We start from the raw sequence: 17,687 nt of genomic DNA, 5'->3' as shown, positions 1-17,687 counted from the left end.
GAGTTTTTAGAGGATTTATCACGCGACCGTGACACGATGGTAATTGCGTTAATTACATCAGATTAATTATAGTTTGTTTTTACAGCCGGCCTTGCCATGATGGGTAATTAAAGTGACATTTCAATGTTACATGAAATATATGGCAAATATGTGCAAAATATATACATACAAATAAAGTATAGAAATAGTTACATGAAATATATGGCAAATACGTGCAAAATATATACATACAAATAAAGTTTAGAAATGATTACATGATATATATGGCAAATATGTGCAAAAAATAAACATACAAATTAATATAAAAAAGTGAAATATTTTATCATAAATTGTGCACTGTCACACTATCATGGTCAGTTGTGTGCAAACAGCTAACATTGCAAGCATCAAAAGCAATTATACCTATCTAAATTTTTTTCAAGCAAAATATATATGTATCCTTTTGTACAGCTTGTACTATATTTGACGGCAAAATCGCGCCAATCTTGCTTATAAGGAGCAGAAATATGGGGCGCAAAATATAATGACGCTATTGAAAAAGTACATGCTTCCTACTTTAAGCGCTTTTTAATGGATGGAAAATATGCTTGAAACAAAGCAACAGGACGTTATCCCATTCATGTATTAAGTCAACTTCGAATGACAAAATATTGGTTAAAATTACTGAGGATGGAGCCGCAAAGATATCCTTACTAGTGTTATTTCAGTTACAACTGAAAACTCTCGATGACAAAGGCAAAACGAATTGGGTGTCCAATGTCTGATATTTATTATTTTCATGTGGCTATTCATTTATGTGGATATCCCAAGATGTGGGGGATACAAATGTGTTCTTATACTCTTTTAAACAAATGTTACAGGATATATATAGTCAAAATTGGCATGATAGTATATCTTCTCGTTTCCTTAGCCATTACAAGGATATCAAGTCTGCTATAGAACCAGAGAAGTAAAAAAGTATATTAGATGATAAATCGCCTATTGGAGCGGTATGGAAATTCAGAGTGTCATAACACAGTTTCAGTGTAAAGTTTAGACGTAGATGTGAAAAAAGGGACGTTGAAATGGGTTTTCTGTAAAAAAACTGCCAATTAGGAGAAATTGAGGATGAATTTCATGTTTTAGTATGTGATAAGTATGAACATCTTAGAGAAACGTATATTCCATGTTTAACCTAAAAACAAGATGTTAATGATCAGCCTATAAAATCCCAAAACTCTGCTGTTACACGTTCATTAGCCATGTTGTTGAAACAAATATTCTCTGTCAGATAGTTTTTATATATCATTTATATCACGTGACTAAAGCAATGAAACTGAAAATGTCAGCTGTACCATGGGCAATGTGGCCTTAAATACCGAATAAAAAATCTATCTATCTATCTATCTATCTATCTATCTATCTATCTATCTATCTATCTATCACAACCATTACAACGTCTCACATACTCTTCCTCGACATAGCAGATTTATGTAAAACTCACACATTTTAACTAACGTTTTCTGTGACGTTGCTTGCAAATAGCTTCGATGTTCCTGTGTATTCGGATAAACACATATCCCATTAAAAATCAATGTGAGATCATTATAGCCATCTTGGTGTTCGTCAAAATACATTGTGCCACCTTGATCAACACTGTAATTATTATTCGGGGGCACGGCTGGCGTCTAAGGCGCCGCGATTCGATGTGCAGAGTTGCGTCCCCTGGGCACGCCAGAAACCTATGATTGCGGGTTCGAATTCGAATCCTGGTTTGCCCTGATTATGTTTCTAAGTTTGTCAGCATCATACCCGTGCTCATGAGTTTCACCTAAATTGTAAACGTCTGAGACCTGCATCATTTGGGACATTCCTCCCACATTAAGCTGACACGCCGTGATATAACTGGAATACTGTTAAAAGCGGTGTTAAACGCAACTTACCCACTCTGTTACCCCCCCCCCCCCACCCCCCACCCCCCCCACCCCCCCCACCCACCCCCCCCACCCCCCACCCCCCACCCCACCCCACCCCACCCCCACATACCTTCTGTTGTCTAATGGGGCTGTCGGGAAGCCTATTGGTTAAAGCGTTCGCTCGTCGTGGGTTCGATTCCCGACATGGGTACAATGTGTTAATCCCATTTCTGGTGTCCCCTACCGTGACATTGCTGGAATACTGTGAAAAGCGGCGTTAAACACAACTCACTCACTATTTATTATTCACACATTGCGTCCACGTGGAGAACTGAACCATGGTCCATGTCCTTGAGTATGACAAGCTAAAGCTTTAGCCATTGAATATCTTACCACTCCTACCATTCAAAAGTCAACTGCTGTAGTCTGGAAGTTATATATGCTACAATTCTTTCATTTCCACCTTGTAACGCATAAGAACGACAGTTTCGGCCGTCTGTGTCCAAACTGTTCAGATCACAGTTTTTCTCAACTAAGTAACGCACTATATCTTCATAACTTTTCTCAGCTGCAATCATGACAGGGGTCATTCCATTCTTTCCTTTTTCATTGACATCAAAACCTTCTTTTTCCACGAGGTACTTCATAACATTCAGTTCTGCACCAAGGCACGCCATGTGGATTGCACTGTTTCCGTCTCTGTCAACAAGTTTGGAATTCACCCCATGTCTGATCAGAAGATTGACCAAGGGAGTGTGCCCTTTCTGTGCTGCCAACATTAACGGCGTTCTACCATACTGACCCCTGGCATTGATGTCCATCTCTCGAGAAAGAAGATCTGATACGATGTCTGAGTTCCCTCCAAGGCAAGCTATGTGAAGAAGGTTGTTACTTTGTTTGTCACTTACTGACAAATCAATACCAGGCGTTTGAATAAGGCGATCAAATTCATTTTTGTCCCCAACTCGTGCAGCAAGCATTATCGGGGTACGACCAGTTTTCTTAAATTTCTCCTTTGCTTCTGTATCATGTTGTTTGCTGTCGATGCCGTATGTTGTAATCTGTGCACCTGCATCAGGCACTGTGTCTACATTTTTTTGTAGTGCGTCGACAACTATGGTAAGATCAGCAAGTTTTAAGTGGAGTTCCTCCACTTCTTGTTTCATCGTTGCAACAGTGGAACTAGCTTCAGAAGCCTCACGTTTAGCCTCCTTTATTGTATCGGTCACTCTGTTAAGTTCAGTAAATTTTGAGCGGAGATGATCCATTTCATCCACTACTTGCCTTGATGTACTTGCCACTTCTTGTTTCATCGTAGCAACAGTAGAACTAGCTGCGTCAGCCTCATGTTTAGCCTCCTTTAGTGTATCGGCCACTGTGTTAAGTTCAGTAAATTTTGAGCGGAGATGATCCATTTCATCCACTACTTGCCTTGATGTACTTGCCACTTCTTGTTTCATCGTAGCAACAGTAGAACTAGCTGCGTCAGCCTCATGTTTAGCCTCCTTTAGTGTATCGGCCACTGTGTTAAGTTCAGCAAATTTTGAGCGGAGATGATCCATTTCATCCACTACTTGCCTTGATGTACTTGCCACTTCTTGTTTCATCGTAGCAACAGTAGAACTAGCTGCGTCAGCCTCATGTTTAGCCTCCTTTAGTGTATCGGCCACTGTGTTAAGTTCAGCAAATTTTGAGCGGAGATGATCCATTTCATCCACTACTTGCCTTGATGTACTTGCCACTTCTTGTTTCATCGTAGCAACAGTAGAACTAGCTGCGTCAGCCTCATGTTTAGCCTCCTTTAATGTATCGGCCACTGTGTTAAGTTCAGCAAATTTTGAGCGGAGATGATCCATTTCATCCACTACTTGCCTTGATGTACTTGCCACTTCTTGTTTCATCGTAGCAACAGTAGAACTAGCTGCGTCAGCCTCATGTTTAGCCTCCTTTAATGTATCGGCCACTGTGTTAAGTTCAGCAAATTTTGAGCGGAGATGATCCATTTCATCCACGACGTAGCTGTTACTTGCCACTGCATCTTTTAACGTGGCAATAGCAGAACTAGCTTCAGAAGCCTCGCGTTTAGCATCTTTCAATAAACTGTGTATTTCTTTAGGCGTCACCGCTTTTATTATTTCCAGAATCTCATCTTGTTTGGCATTCATTTGAATGAATTCCCTTGAGGGATTGGTGTCTTCCGCTGTTTTATTCACTCCCTGTCTTCTTGATGTTCTTACATTGTCTTCCTTGGTCTCTGGCGTCACATTACGTGGTTGGGCATCACAGTCTTCATCTGTAGCAGACTCAGTAGAGTCTCGTGTAGCACCACTACGTGTTCTGTCTAGACAAGACAAATCTGGGTTTCCTTTAATGATAACATTCCTCATTTGTGTATTCGAAAATGAGGAGTCTGTGGCAGACGTGTGGTCCTGCTGTACCGTATTATTTGTTATGACGGTTCTGTTGGTTATGTCCTGTTGCTTCTCGGAAGCATCATCTAAGTCTGTTTCAGACAAACGCCCATTCGCAGACAATGGATTCTGGATTGCTTGTTGAACGTTTTCACTGATATTACCTGGACCTGTCACGACATTGTCACGAATGGTCGGTTCATAGTTGATATCACGTCCAGCTGTAAATGCTTTGCCGACACTTCCACCGGAGACTCCAGTAACGACAACCCTGGGTTGGACATCCTCGTTTCTTGTCGAATTTTGGAAGGCACTTGCAAATACTTCATCGGCAGTTCCACCTGAAACGCCAGTAACGTCAATTCTGTATAGGGTATCCTTGTTCTTTCTTGCTGAATTTTGAAAGTCACTTGAGTCATCACTTTTTGTATGATTACTAACAACCGCTTGTCTCACGTTATCAATGTCATGGCTTTTTTCAGTAATCTCGTCCTTTTCCTTGCCCTCAGCTCCTGCAGTAGATTCCTCCCCCAGTTCGACACTATGATGAGTAGAACGAGGTTCAGTAGCCACTAAGGGTATGACAGACCAAAGTCCCGGTAGACAGATGCAGATATTATACCATCCAAACCATGCGCGCACTGGTAACACCCAAAGCAAAACTTCAACGAGAAGCATAGCAATTCTCCCATCTGAAAAACAGATAACATTGCACTATTTTAACATGCAACTTGAGTTATCTTTTGAAAATAAAAATGATTATATCTGTAATAAAAATAATAATTAAATCTGCAGAAGTTCGAATTGTCGAATCTAGCCAAGTCACATCACAACACACCGCAATATGAATTGTATCATAACATGTATTGACCAAAATACAGCAAATATGCAATTCCTTATTTGGACTTGTACTTAATGTACCCATGTTTTTAAAGGTTGACAATTTCCTTTCCTTTCATGTGTTTGAGGCGGTTGGCACTGGTGGGACAGGAAAGGATAGGTTCGCAAAAACATGGTATCACTATTTGATAGTGATTCATAAACACATTCGGGGGCACGGGTGGCCCAGTCGTTTGAGGCCCCACGATTCGCTGTGCAGAGTTGCGTCCCTTGGCCACGCCAGAAACCTATGATTGTGAGTTCGAATCCCGGTTCTCCCGATTATGTTTCTAGGTTTGTCAGCACCATACCCATGCTCGTGGGTTTCACCGAAGTGGTAAACGTCTGAGACCTGCATCACTTCGGGCTTTCCTCCCACATTAAGCTCACATGCCGTGATATAACTGGAATACTGTTAAAAGCGGCATTAAACCCAACTCACTCACTCACTCACCATAAACACATTCTTGTGAAGCAGTCGTAAAATTAAATCAGAAAATTATTGAAAGGGTTTTCAACTTTCATATACCTTGCGTTGAAGAATTAGCAATAGCCCAGATAGCTATAGCATGGTATTTCATCATCTCAATGGGAAACATATAGATGAAAGGCGTCACAAAACATACAGTCCGTGCTGTATCCCAAAGTCTTGACGACCTTGGATTCTGTGATGGAGTGAACAGGTTTATGTAGTGCAGGACCATTATAGCTGGAAAAAAACAACCAAAGTATAATTATCTTTTTGTTGAATCTTGAGCAATTTAGTATGTATTCTAGTACTGTTTACAATGGGTGTGACCTGTGAAGATTCCGGGGGTAGAATAGGTCTTCAGCAACCTGTGCTTGTAACAGGCGACTATGCTTGTCGTAGGGAGCGACTAACGGGATCGGGTGGTAAGACTTGCTGACTTGGTTGATGCATGTCATCGATCCCAATTGCGTGGATCGGTGCTCATGATATTAATCACTGGATTGTCTAGTCCAGACTGGCTCATTTACAGACCGCCGTCATATAGCTGGAATATTGCAACAACAGGTGTAACACAACAGAAGGGAGGAATTGTTGTTGTTGCTGTTGAGTGTGTTCTCTATCCATCGTGTTGTGACAGCATCATCCCTTTGCTGTCAACACCTATCAGTGTTATCCCACTCATGTATGCAATTGTTGTTCCTGTTAATCCTCCCACTGTTAATCCTCCACCTACTATATATATTCTGTACTATGTCCCTCATTCAATACCTAGCCGCAGTATTTCTGGACTTCAGCAAAGCCTTCGACATGGTATGGCATGACGGACTCCTCTCAAAACTATCACAAAATGGAGTTGAAGGGAACATGGCAAACTTCATAGACAGCTTCCTGCAAGACAGGTCGCTATCAGTTAAAATAGGGAACAATCGATCGGATCCTATGGCACTGGACAATGGCACGCCACAAGGCAGCATTATAAGCCCAACCCTGTTTAATATCATGATCAATGATCTTTTTGACCATGTCAACTCTCCTACCCAAACGTCTAAGTTCGCTGATGACGGAGCAATATGGGTAAAGCACAGAGATATCTCACAAATCAGAAAAAAACTCCAGTCAGCCCTGGACGGAGTAGATCAATGGTGCAATAAATGGGGATTCACCCTTTCAAGTGAAAAAACTGTTGGAGTTCTATTCAAACGCCGGGGGAAAGATGCTATGATACCCCGTGTCTGCATAAAAGGCAAACCAATCAAATTCGAAAAATCTGCAATATTTCTTGGGGTTATCCTTGATCAGCACCTCACTTGGCGCAAGCATATAGAATATGTGGAAAACAGATGTCAAAAAGACCTGAACGTATTACGGGCAATTTCAGGCACATCTTGGGGCACATCGAGGGACACTCAGCTGGACCTCTACAAAGCTCTTATCAGATCAAAAATTGACTATGGTTGTGAGGCTTTTCACTCAGCATCAAATACTGTCTTGAGGCGACTAGACAGAATACAATACAAAGCCCTAATGCTGGCCACAGGCGCAGCGACAGGCACCTCACTAGAAGCACTACAAGTAGAAACGGGAGAACTCCCATTGAAACTAAGAAGAGAGCAGGCAATATTATCGTTCTGGGGACGAACATCAAACCCTTTGGTTAAAAAGATATGGCAAGACAAAAACACTCGAGATGAAGCCCTAGCTCGAAAAAATCCCTCACTAAAGCCATCTGGGATATGAGTACATGAACTCATTCGAAGTCACAATTGCGATGACATTCAGCCTCCAGAAAATCACTACAAAGGGTTACACTCTCCCTGGACTTTACAAACTCCCAAAGTTGACACTGCTTTAACATCAGAAGTCGCTAAAAAAGAAAACCCAACCCTACTACGATCAGTAGCTATCACTAAAATTCAAACTACCTGGGACAGCTGGGCCCATATATACACTGATGGATCCAAGAATCCTATCAACAACAGTGCTGGTTACGGGATCCATATCCACAGCTCCAAACCCCAAGCTCATTCAGTTCGCTTGCCTGATGGTCAGTCAGTATTCACGGCTGAATTGGAGGCAATTCATCATGCACTCAAACTCATACCGGAACTCCTGGAAGCAAAGGCAGTCGTCCTATCAGACTCGCTAAGTGCACTTCAGGCCATCAGTGGGAGAAACTCAAACTCCAGGCCAAACACAGTCAACAATATTCTATACGAATATACAAAACTATCGGACCAAGGGCAACAGGTGGAGCTGTGTTGGATCCCCTCTCACATAGATATTCATGGAAATGAAAAAGCAGACTCACTGGCGAAGCTAGCTCTAGACAAAGCGGATATACAGCCTATTCCCTTTAGTAAACTAGAGATAAAAAGCAAAATCAAAGCCTCCATAGCAAAAAGATGGCAAGCCCAATGGGACGTAAGTAAGATCGGCAGATGGCTATACAAAATTCAACCCAAGGTCCAACAAAAGCAAAACTCATACTCAAATGAAAGGAAAATTGAAATTGCTATCTTACGCCTCACGCCTTGCTGAGGACCTATTCTACCACGGATCTTCACGGGTCTTTTATTTAGTGTACTGCTTAGTGTACTATCTAAGTACCATGTGGGGAACTGGCCTACAAGTTTATCAAAATGTTAAAATAATTGGTCTTAGTCTTGGCCAAATAATGTTTTACTTAAATTCCAAATGCATAGTTTCAAATTCGAGTCGTATGCCCAAAAGGTGGTAGTTCATAGGACAATCTGTTGGATTCTATTCTGCTGCTGGAGTATTACATTACTGTATCCCTATGGTGTTAGTGTGCTGGAATACTGCTTACATATGACATCGCCCTTGTTGGCACTCCATGATGGGCAAGGAACAGGTTTGCTGAACCACATTAAATACAACCATGGGGGAAGAAAATACCAAAACCCAAACGGCAACTATCAGAATCTGATTCTGAACTTGATTTATCTGTAGAGGAAACGGTCACGAGGTTCTTGTCATGGAAGCTAAAGGTGATCGAACTATAGCGTCACTTTCATTTCTTTTAGAAAAGGGACTTAAAGGTAAAGCTGGTGAGTTGAAGGATGTCCAAGAATTGCGTTCTGGTGCTCATTTCATAGGATGTACTAGAAAACACAAGCCATCAATTTGATGATTTTAACTAAAATTAGCTAATATCCTCGTATTCTGTGTTGCACATCATACCCTATGTTTCAGCAAAGGCTTAATTCGTGACCTTGATTGCAGTCTAGCTGATGAAACAATTGACGGAATTGTATCAGAACTTCGAGGGCAAGGTGTGATTGAATTCAAACGACATATTGTACATATATTGCAAAGATGGCCGTGTATTTCAATTCAACACACATATTCTGGCTAAAGTACTACCAAGTTCACTTAAAGTGTTTTTTTTCTCCACATCCCATTACCTACTCGCTGTTTCAAGTGCCAGAAATTTAGGCATGGACAGAATTCATGTACGTGCAAGGATACTTGCTTCAGATGTGGTGAAATTGATCACGATGGAAATACCTATACTAAACCTATGAAATGCTCCAACTGTCTTGTTGATCATATACTCAGCCTCTAAAGAGACTCAAGTCAAGTTTTTTGTTTGTGAAATGAACAAAATAGTATTTTGTAAAGCGACGCATTGAAGAAACACTGTTCACTATTTATATCATTCATTTTGAGCAGGGGCGGTCGGGTAGCCTAGTGGTTAAAGCTTTCGCTCATCACGCTGAAGACCGGTGTTTGATTCCTGACATGGGTACAATGTGTGAAGCTCATTTCTGGTGTCCCCCTCCGTGATATTACTGGAATATTTCTAAAATCGATGTAAAACCAAACTCTTGCATGTTTAGTGCAAATCAAGTGCAAAAATGCACGCATTTTCTCCCTTGTCCATCCTTTGTCCACCATATAAAAATCCATCAAGCATTTCAAATTCGATTTTGAAAAAGGAGAGAAAGCATGGCTTGATTAACTGAACTCCAGAGAGGCGTTGCCATTGAGATGCTACATTCAGGAACAACGTAAAATGCAGATGTCATATGTCTAGCATCAACAAACAGGTAGTGTCCAAGACCAACCTCATTCTGGACAGTCTGGGTGACACATCTGCGACAGACAGGGACGTGCAACACAGGCAGCTGCAACCATTCAAGGTCCACGTCAACACATGTCAGCCAACACCGTTCGTCGTCTAAGAGCAGCAGGAATTAGAGGTCGTCCATCAGTCCATTTTCTCATTCGCTGCCCTGTCTTCAGCCAATTTGACGTGTTCTCGGCTCATCCAGTTCATCTTGGATATATTGGAACTATCCAATGGTCATGCCCGGACCAATATTGACGTTGTCTTTTGTTGTTTGCCCAGGCATGTGGGTATAAATTGTCTGATGCTGCAGCGAAAGCCGCACTCAACATATCGGTGACACTACTTCTTATACGATACAGTGACCATATGTTTCAAGTGAAAGGTCATCCGTTTTCAATATCTTGTATGGCCACCATTAGAGTCCAAAATTATGGCCTAGGGAATGGTCACCCGCTCTTCCTGCCTGCAATGCTTGTGCCAACTGTTCTGTGGTTGTTGCTGACATGGTCTCAGTCGTTGATCCAGTGCGCTGATCAAGAGCGTCCCATGCCCCATAGGTCATGGTAGGACCTGGATGTTGTTATTCCTGAAAAAAGGCTGTTCGGGTTGGGCGTTTTCTTGTTGGAAAATGAATCGCTTCTTGCAAAATGGGACGAACGTCTGCCCGAAGAATCTCAACCGTGTAACGTTGTGCCGTTAAATTCCCTAGAAATTGCACCTGTTCTACCAGTGTAGGAGATGACTGCCCACAACACACTGCCACCACGGTGTCTGGGCCGATATCCTACGCAATCCTTATATTGACCGTGGTGGTTCTTCACGTAAATGTTTGTTTTTGTAACTTGTTTGTTTGTTGTTTAACGCCGCACTATGTATGACAGCGGTCTGTAAATAATCGAGTCTGGTAACAGTTCCACAGTCTTGTAATGATGTTTAATGGTACCTGGGTACGGCCGTATGATTCGCCTCTATGCAATCGGCCGGTGGCGTTGTTGCGTTGTTGCGTTGTTGCGTCTGGCTTCCGTCAGTCGTGGCATATTTTCGCTGTTTACTTGCTGTAAGACTGTCATGGCATGCAAATGAAACCCAACGTTTTCATAGCCCAACAAGTGATGTTGCACGTGCATGTCATATTGTTGTGTTTCGGCGCCAGGCGCTCACGTGTGTTTTTGTGATTTGTCTGCAATACCTCATTTTTTCCATACCAATCCATGCAGGAATGTCAGATATTTACTATTTTACAACTTTTGCTTGTCTTATTTCCAGAGTATAATAATAACAACAATAATATATTTTGTGCAAAAGTTTGATGAATTGATTCATGGAATAGAATTGAATAGAAATAGAATTGATTTAACAGTTTTGATGTACGTAGTTATTTATTTTTAAATTGGTAGCGTATAAATTATTAACTCAGTTTTTTTGTGGCTGTGCCCTAGACCGGGGTTGACGTGATATAAAATTGTTGCCCCCCTGAGATTGTATCGTAAGATCATGTCATTCAAAGAATTCTTGTAACTACAACTAAGTTTAATCGTAGTACAGGTGTTCATTTTATTTTTATTACACTGCATACCAGCAGCTGGAGGGATGGTGTAAATCTAGGGGATCCATGCAGGTAGCACACGTACCGTAAGTCCCTATGGTCCCTAGTACAGTCCAGTGGCCTAGTGTCAGATTTAGCCTACTACACAGTCCACTGGCTCTAATTAAGGGGGCCATCAACGTAAAGAAAAGGGAAACAGTTATTTTTTGTCAAGTGTAGTTGGCCACGAAAGATACCTTATCATAACGCGTCCTTTCAAAAGTATTCGCATTGATTGCTTACGTACCGACAGGGATGATCATCAAGTCCCGGAACTCTCCCATGTTGAGGTACGTCACGGAAATATCCATTGGACAATTTACATCAGTCCAAAACATGATGCTAGACCTGAAAACAAAGAAAGAATAATGTACTCTCAATTAATGTTGAACGCGACTTCAAAACCCAAATAACCTCGCCTCAGTTAACGTATCCGGACTTGTGCGAGTATCCAAAATTATTTTGCTATGCATGAAGGGATTGGTATTTTGATTAATATATATCTCACCTAATTTGGTTCATGGTAAGGACAATCTCGATACGTAAAACGGACACAACATAAATGCTTTGAAATAATGAAAACAATGTCTGGAATAGATTAACAATTAGATAGTGTTTCCGTGTATCGAAATTGAACGAGACATGCGCCTATTTGGAATCAATTTTGCGTAATCAAATCCCCCAAAGAATACTTCAAAACAAATAAAAATATTGGACATGTATTGGTTGGCTATTATGTGGTTATTTCTCCTCATCTCGTCCTAGAATGATAGAATAAAAGGGGGCAGGGTGGCCCAGTCGTTTAAGGCGCCGCAATTCGCTGTGCAGAGTTGCGTCCCTTGGGAACGCCAGAAACCTATGATTGTGGATTCGAATCCCGGTTCGCCCCGATTATGTTTCTAGGTTTGTCAGCACCATACCCGTGCTCGTTGGTTCCCACTTTAAGCTGACACGCCGTGATATAACTGGAATACTGTTAAAAGTGGCGTTAAACCCAACTCACTCACTCACATAGAATAAAAGGTGCGAAGAAAGCTCCGTGGCTTGGAATTATCAGGATAATCGTATAAGGTTCCACCAACAGGGTACATGGCACGGTTTATATTTATTCATATGTTTTACAATTCCTTGGAAAAATTTAATAAAAAGAGAAAGGGAAACCCATTGATAAAAGGAATACAAAACGAGAAAACGTAAATCGTTTGTGACTAACGTGCACCTGGCGAATCCTTAGACATTGCTGCTCTGTCTATCGAACGACATGAAAAACAATTCCAAGACCAAGACAATTCTTCGAAAAATGTGTGCATATATATTTAACAAAAAGTAGTATCCATTTTGTTAAAGTCATATATTTAGTTTTAGTTCAAAATAAAGCGAAACGGCTATTCATTAATCTGTTTATATGAATAATTATTACAATATTGACCATCACGCTCAAAAGGAAATACGTACATGCTGCAGTACAATTTACATTTCATCTTTTACACTTGTCTAAAGGAAATAAATAGAGGTTATCACGCGAGTGTGTTTGGGGATGGTAAATACCCTGCATTAGCAAAAAACATTGTATTTAGCGAGCCTTGGCGAGCTAAATACATAGTGTTTATTCCTAATACAGGATATTTACCATCCCCAAATACACAAGCGTGATAACCTCTTTATCATTTAAATGTCATTCTTTAATTCTGTGCTTCAAAATCGCTTTCCCTCTCTCATAAACAATACCGAAACATTGCGAGTTTTCCTGGAATGCGCGCATTAATATTTATTACGTCACAGGGTAAGTGATGTGTCAGTCGGACAGTGACAGTAGCCAATATAGTTCCAACTGAAATCTGTTTCTTATACAGTGACGAAGCAACATATACGCAAAACAACAATTGTATTTAATTGCCTTTCGCGGCAATCCATCGGTCTGTCCGCTAGAGTAACTGCCCTTTGTCAAAGGGAAGCTACTCTAAACCTAGTCTACGAGACGCCACGGTCAGACGTTGTTGACAGTCGGTCTGTCCTGTCATAACGTTAAGAAGTGTAGTCAGATGTACACAAAACGAAACAAGGTAACAATTCGAACATATTTCGGCCAAATCCAACTATTATAATTTGTGGAGAAGGTTTCAAGCCGCATAGGTCTACAAGCACAGATATATGGCTACACTCTCCTACCCAGAGTTCCATGCGGCCGGCAGCCAGCTAGCATAGACCCTCTGCCACAGGCCAGCGCCATGTGACGATTCTTTCACAGTCTTTCACATCTTTCCCAGTCCATTCAAGATATTGCATATGCTTTTCATCCGTTTCATGTTTGACAAGTCTACACATTTTCATAAACAAATGTCAAAGAATGGTTAACTTTCTTTGAGAAAGTATGCAAATACGTAAAAATTTACTTGTTTTTGCGTAGTTATCCTATGTTTACATTGGTTGTACGGCTCCACGTGCTGTCATCGAAGCCCAACGGAGAGCTAGCGATACGGTCACTTTGGTGTATAAATATATATTGTCATGCAACTCACTGTCGCAGTTGTAGTAGCATATCTATATAGTTATGCAAAACAATATTTAAAGCGCCCCCAAATACTTGCATTAGTCCGTTCTATACTGATTTCTGAAAAAGCGCGTTTGTTTACAAACAAGAGAAAAGTCCGGTCACGTGATATGCAAATTAGCCTGTGGCAGTGGTGTTATGCTGAGTCACCACTGCGACGGAGTGTGATATGGCTACTGATCCCGCTTGGCTAGGCCTCGTGCCCTCGCAAAATTGTTTCTCCAAAGTTGCCAAAACTTTTAAAATGCCTTCGCGACGTCACAGTTAGACACTGATTTTCAGTATATTAGACCGTTCTTTTGATAATGATAGCAATTATCTCTGTAGTTTATCCAGATTACCGATGGTTAGTTCTGACTCGATCGCCGAATGACGAGGGCGACGCCATGTTTGTTTATAAACAGTGAAAGTAGTCCCTACTTGACCTTTGATATTTGCATCTCTATCCGCATATGACCCCAACGGATATCGTTTTTATCCGTTGGCTTTAGCCTGCCGAGAAACCTACGCATTATATCATAAATATCGCATACCACACTATATAAAACGTATCCATTTCTTATGTTAATGTTCAAACAAACGGGAGATTATCAAAGGATAATAAATATGTGGCATATATTTACGTATTATATCATTTTGAACATTGATAAGTATCAATAGTGAAATTATTTGTGCGAAAATACATATTGATCCAGTACAGATACATGAAGGAGAATAAATATACGTGCCTACTCACCACACAGCTTAGCTTTAGCTTTACTGTTGTCGTCTTAAACGTGTTAATGCTTTTATACAACATTGTCATGTGAGTTGTGACCCGACCCTGAGATACGACATGTTTGGATATCAACAGCGACAGCTAGTTTCACTGTCTCGCTGTGTATTCAACTGTTACGTTATTTTTTTCACAGTGAGTAGGAAAATATTTGTTTACGTCTGTATAGCTCAACGGTTTCGCGGGAGCTTGTAGTTCGAGGAAAGGGTGTATCGCTGACCTAGATTTGCACGTCATATATATATATATAAAGAAGTGAGGTGAGATCAATTGAATTTTATTTCACTTATATAACGACGTACGCACAGCGTGTGTGTAGCCGCTTGTACAAGTCCGGACTGATGCCGATTTATAGTGCTAGCCCACTGAGATACCATGCCGCAGTTTAACATGAATACCCCACTCAGACACAGTATACTGACTCCGAGCCGACAGGCCTTGTTTTAGCCCCTTAATGCCGAGCGCCAGGCAGGTTAACAACAAGTATAATCTTTTAGCGATTTTTGGCATGAAGTGGACAGGTCATTTATAAGCATTTTTGACCTAATATCGTTTAGATATATACAATCATGGTTATCTTCGAGTGGAAATTTCACAACTTTCACTCTTCAAATACAATTTCGTATCTATTACCGCAGGTAGGGTTCAGAGCATACATCCTCTTCTTCATGTTTCAATTCAACAGTTCTCTTTTTGTATATATCTCGAATAATGAATCTAATTTAATTAATTTAATTATGTATTTACTTTCTACTTTCGCACTGATGTGTGTCGGGCACTTTCGGGCGCTGAAATTACTTCATACGGGCCTGGGTAAACAAGTGTGAGGTTTACTACCGAGGCTAAAAAGAACATTAGAGATATACACATAGGTACACAGTATACACCATATACAACGTCGTATGCATGATCAATCAACATTGATATCTCATACTGATGTCATTCATTATAAAAACATTCATTAGCTAGGAAGAGACCGCCTCCGTGGTCTAGTGGTAGAGCGTCCGCCCGGAGAGCGGAAGGTCCGGGGTATGATCCCCGGCCGCGTCATACCAAAAGATGGTACTTGTTGTTACCCTGTCTGGCGCTCGGCATTAAGGGGTTAAAACAAGGACTGGTCGGCTCGGCATCAGTCCGGACTAGTACACGCAGCCACACACACACGTGCATGCACATCGCTATATAAGTGCAATAATCTTGAACGCGACGTTAAACCCCATTCCACCTCACTTCACCTTTCTTTCTCTCTGGACAATTTTTCATAATACTCCTTTTGAGAAGTACCTGTATTCATAAAGCTGTATTGCTTTCCGAGTGCTTATGTATCCTGTGTATATGACTGAATAACAATTTTAAAAAAGATAATTATTTTTTTTCATAATACGTACTCACTGTCGATTATAAGTATCAAATTAATTTCTGGTATACGGTAAACTACACCACAACAAGCATGAGCTGATCTTCACGGGGATTTTGAAAACGGTGACCGGCTGAGATAACCAGCGAGCCTTTGTAGGTGATGTAATCCTGTTGTGCCATTTGAAATTTTAGGGGGGCACGGGTGGCCCAGTCGTCTAAACCGCCGCGATTCGCTGTGCAGAGTTGCGTCCCTTGGGCACGCCAGAAGCCTATGATTGTGGGTTCGAAGCCCGGTTCACCCCGATTATGTTTCTAAGTTTGTCAGTACCATACCCGTGCTCGTGGGTTTCACCGAAGTGGTAAATGTCTGAGACCTGCATCACTTCGGGCTTTCATCCCACATTAAGCTGACACGCCGTGATATAACTGGACTATGTTAAAAGCGGCGTTAAACCCAACTCACTCATTTGAAATTTTAGAAATTGACTGTATGCCTGCTCAAACTATGCCTTTACCAGCAAACAAACCAAAGTAAGATATTCTAATCTCTTGCAATAATATCAGAACATGTGTTACAGTATGAGAACCCATAATTGTTAGTTTATTCATATTTTTTATGTGGAAGTATTGTTTCCAATAACTTAAACCTGAACGGAGTCCCACTTTGTGACAATATTCAAATATGCTCTGCAGGTAAGCCTCTTTGTTTTCGGTGACAGTACTATCACATCCTGATATTTTAAACTCTTGTCCTCTGTGACATCCCTGTGCTGTTTCTGATCAAGGATTCACATAAAACGAATAATTTGATCCGTGGTTTTAGTAATCAAATAAGGTAAATTCTTCGCTCGGTCAGATACCATAGAAAGTCCACTTGTTTCGTAAAAATGGTATCTGATGAGAGTGAGTATGGTTTTACGTCGCTTTTAGCAATATTCCAGCAATATCACGGCGGGGGACACCAAAAATTTGCTTCACACATTGTACCCATGTAGGGAATCGAACCCGGATCTTCGGCGTGACGAGCGAACGCTTTAACCACTAGGCTACCCGACCGCCCCCACCAACGGAGGTATGCTTTAAATATTAGTTTCCTTAGCCGCATATTTTGATAATCGTAATTGGTTCTAGTCTAGTTAATAAATTTAACAAAGGTATAACTGATCCTATGGTGATATATTTAGACTGCTTGAGTGGGTGAGTGAGCAGGATTTTACGCCGTTTTAAATAGTATTCCAGTTGTATCACGGCGCGTCAGATAAATGTGGGAGGAAATCCCGAAGTGATGCAGGTTTCAGACGTTTACCTCTTCACACATTGTACCCAATTTAATAAAGGATATAACGTAACCGTAAAACGTGATAATTCGCTCATTTAATTATGCTCATGCCTTTTTGGTGTCTTTACAGGCATATAAACTATCATTGATGAAAAGTTTAAGTAACTCGTCATATCATGTACCTATAATAACAGGTCCGTGGTACGGTGGCCCATAAGGGACATGGAGTCTGTTTTTCCATATTTTGATGTTTCACTTACTTTTATCGCAACCTTTAGCAAATTAACACAATTTGTCATACAAATATGTAGTAATCATGTATAAAAACAACCGAAAACATGGAAAATGTACTTTCAAGTAGCTATTGAGTCGCTGAAATGTGAAGCGA

General features: G+C 41.0%; 1 protein-coding gene across 1 annotated transcript; it reads right to left on the bottom strand.

The window, feature by feature from the left end:
* Positions 1-2,030: 2,030 nt before the first annotated feature.
* On the bottom strand, positions 2,031-14,741 carry LOC124143349 (CARD- and ANK-domain containing inflammasome adapter protein-like). The gene is made up of 4 exons (XM_046512305.2): positions 14,623-14,741; positions 11,583-11,683; positions 5,715-5,894; positions 2,031-4,998 (listed from the first exon to the last, which is right to left on the bottom strand). Exons 2-4 carry the CDS (start codon positions 11,671-11,673, stop codon positions 2,294-2,296), a joined length of 2,976 nt encoding a protein of 991 aa, XP_046368261.2. The 5' UTR covers positions 11,674-11,683; positions 14,623-14,741; the 3' UTR covers positions 2,031-2,293.
* Between the last annotated feature and the right edge of the window lie 2,946 nt (positions 14,742-17,687).

This window comes from Haliotis rufescens, unplaced genomic scaffold, assembly GCF_023055435.1.
Source record: "Haliotis rufescens isolate VD_foot unplaced genomic scaffold, xgHalRufe1.0.p SCAF_14, whole genome shotgun sequence".
In the NCBI taxonomy this organism is placed as follows: domain Eukaryota; kingdom Metazoa; phylum Mollusca; class Gastropoda; order Lepetellida; family Haliotidae; genus Haliotis; species Haliotis rufescens.
Note: the sequence above shows the minus strand (reverse complement) of the source record. Positions and strands in the feature narration are given on the sequence as shown.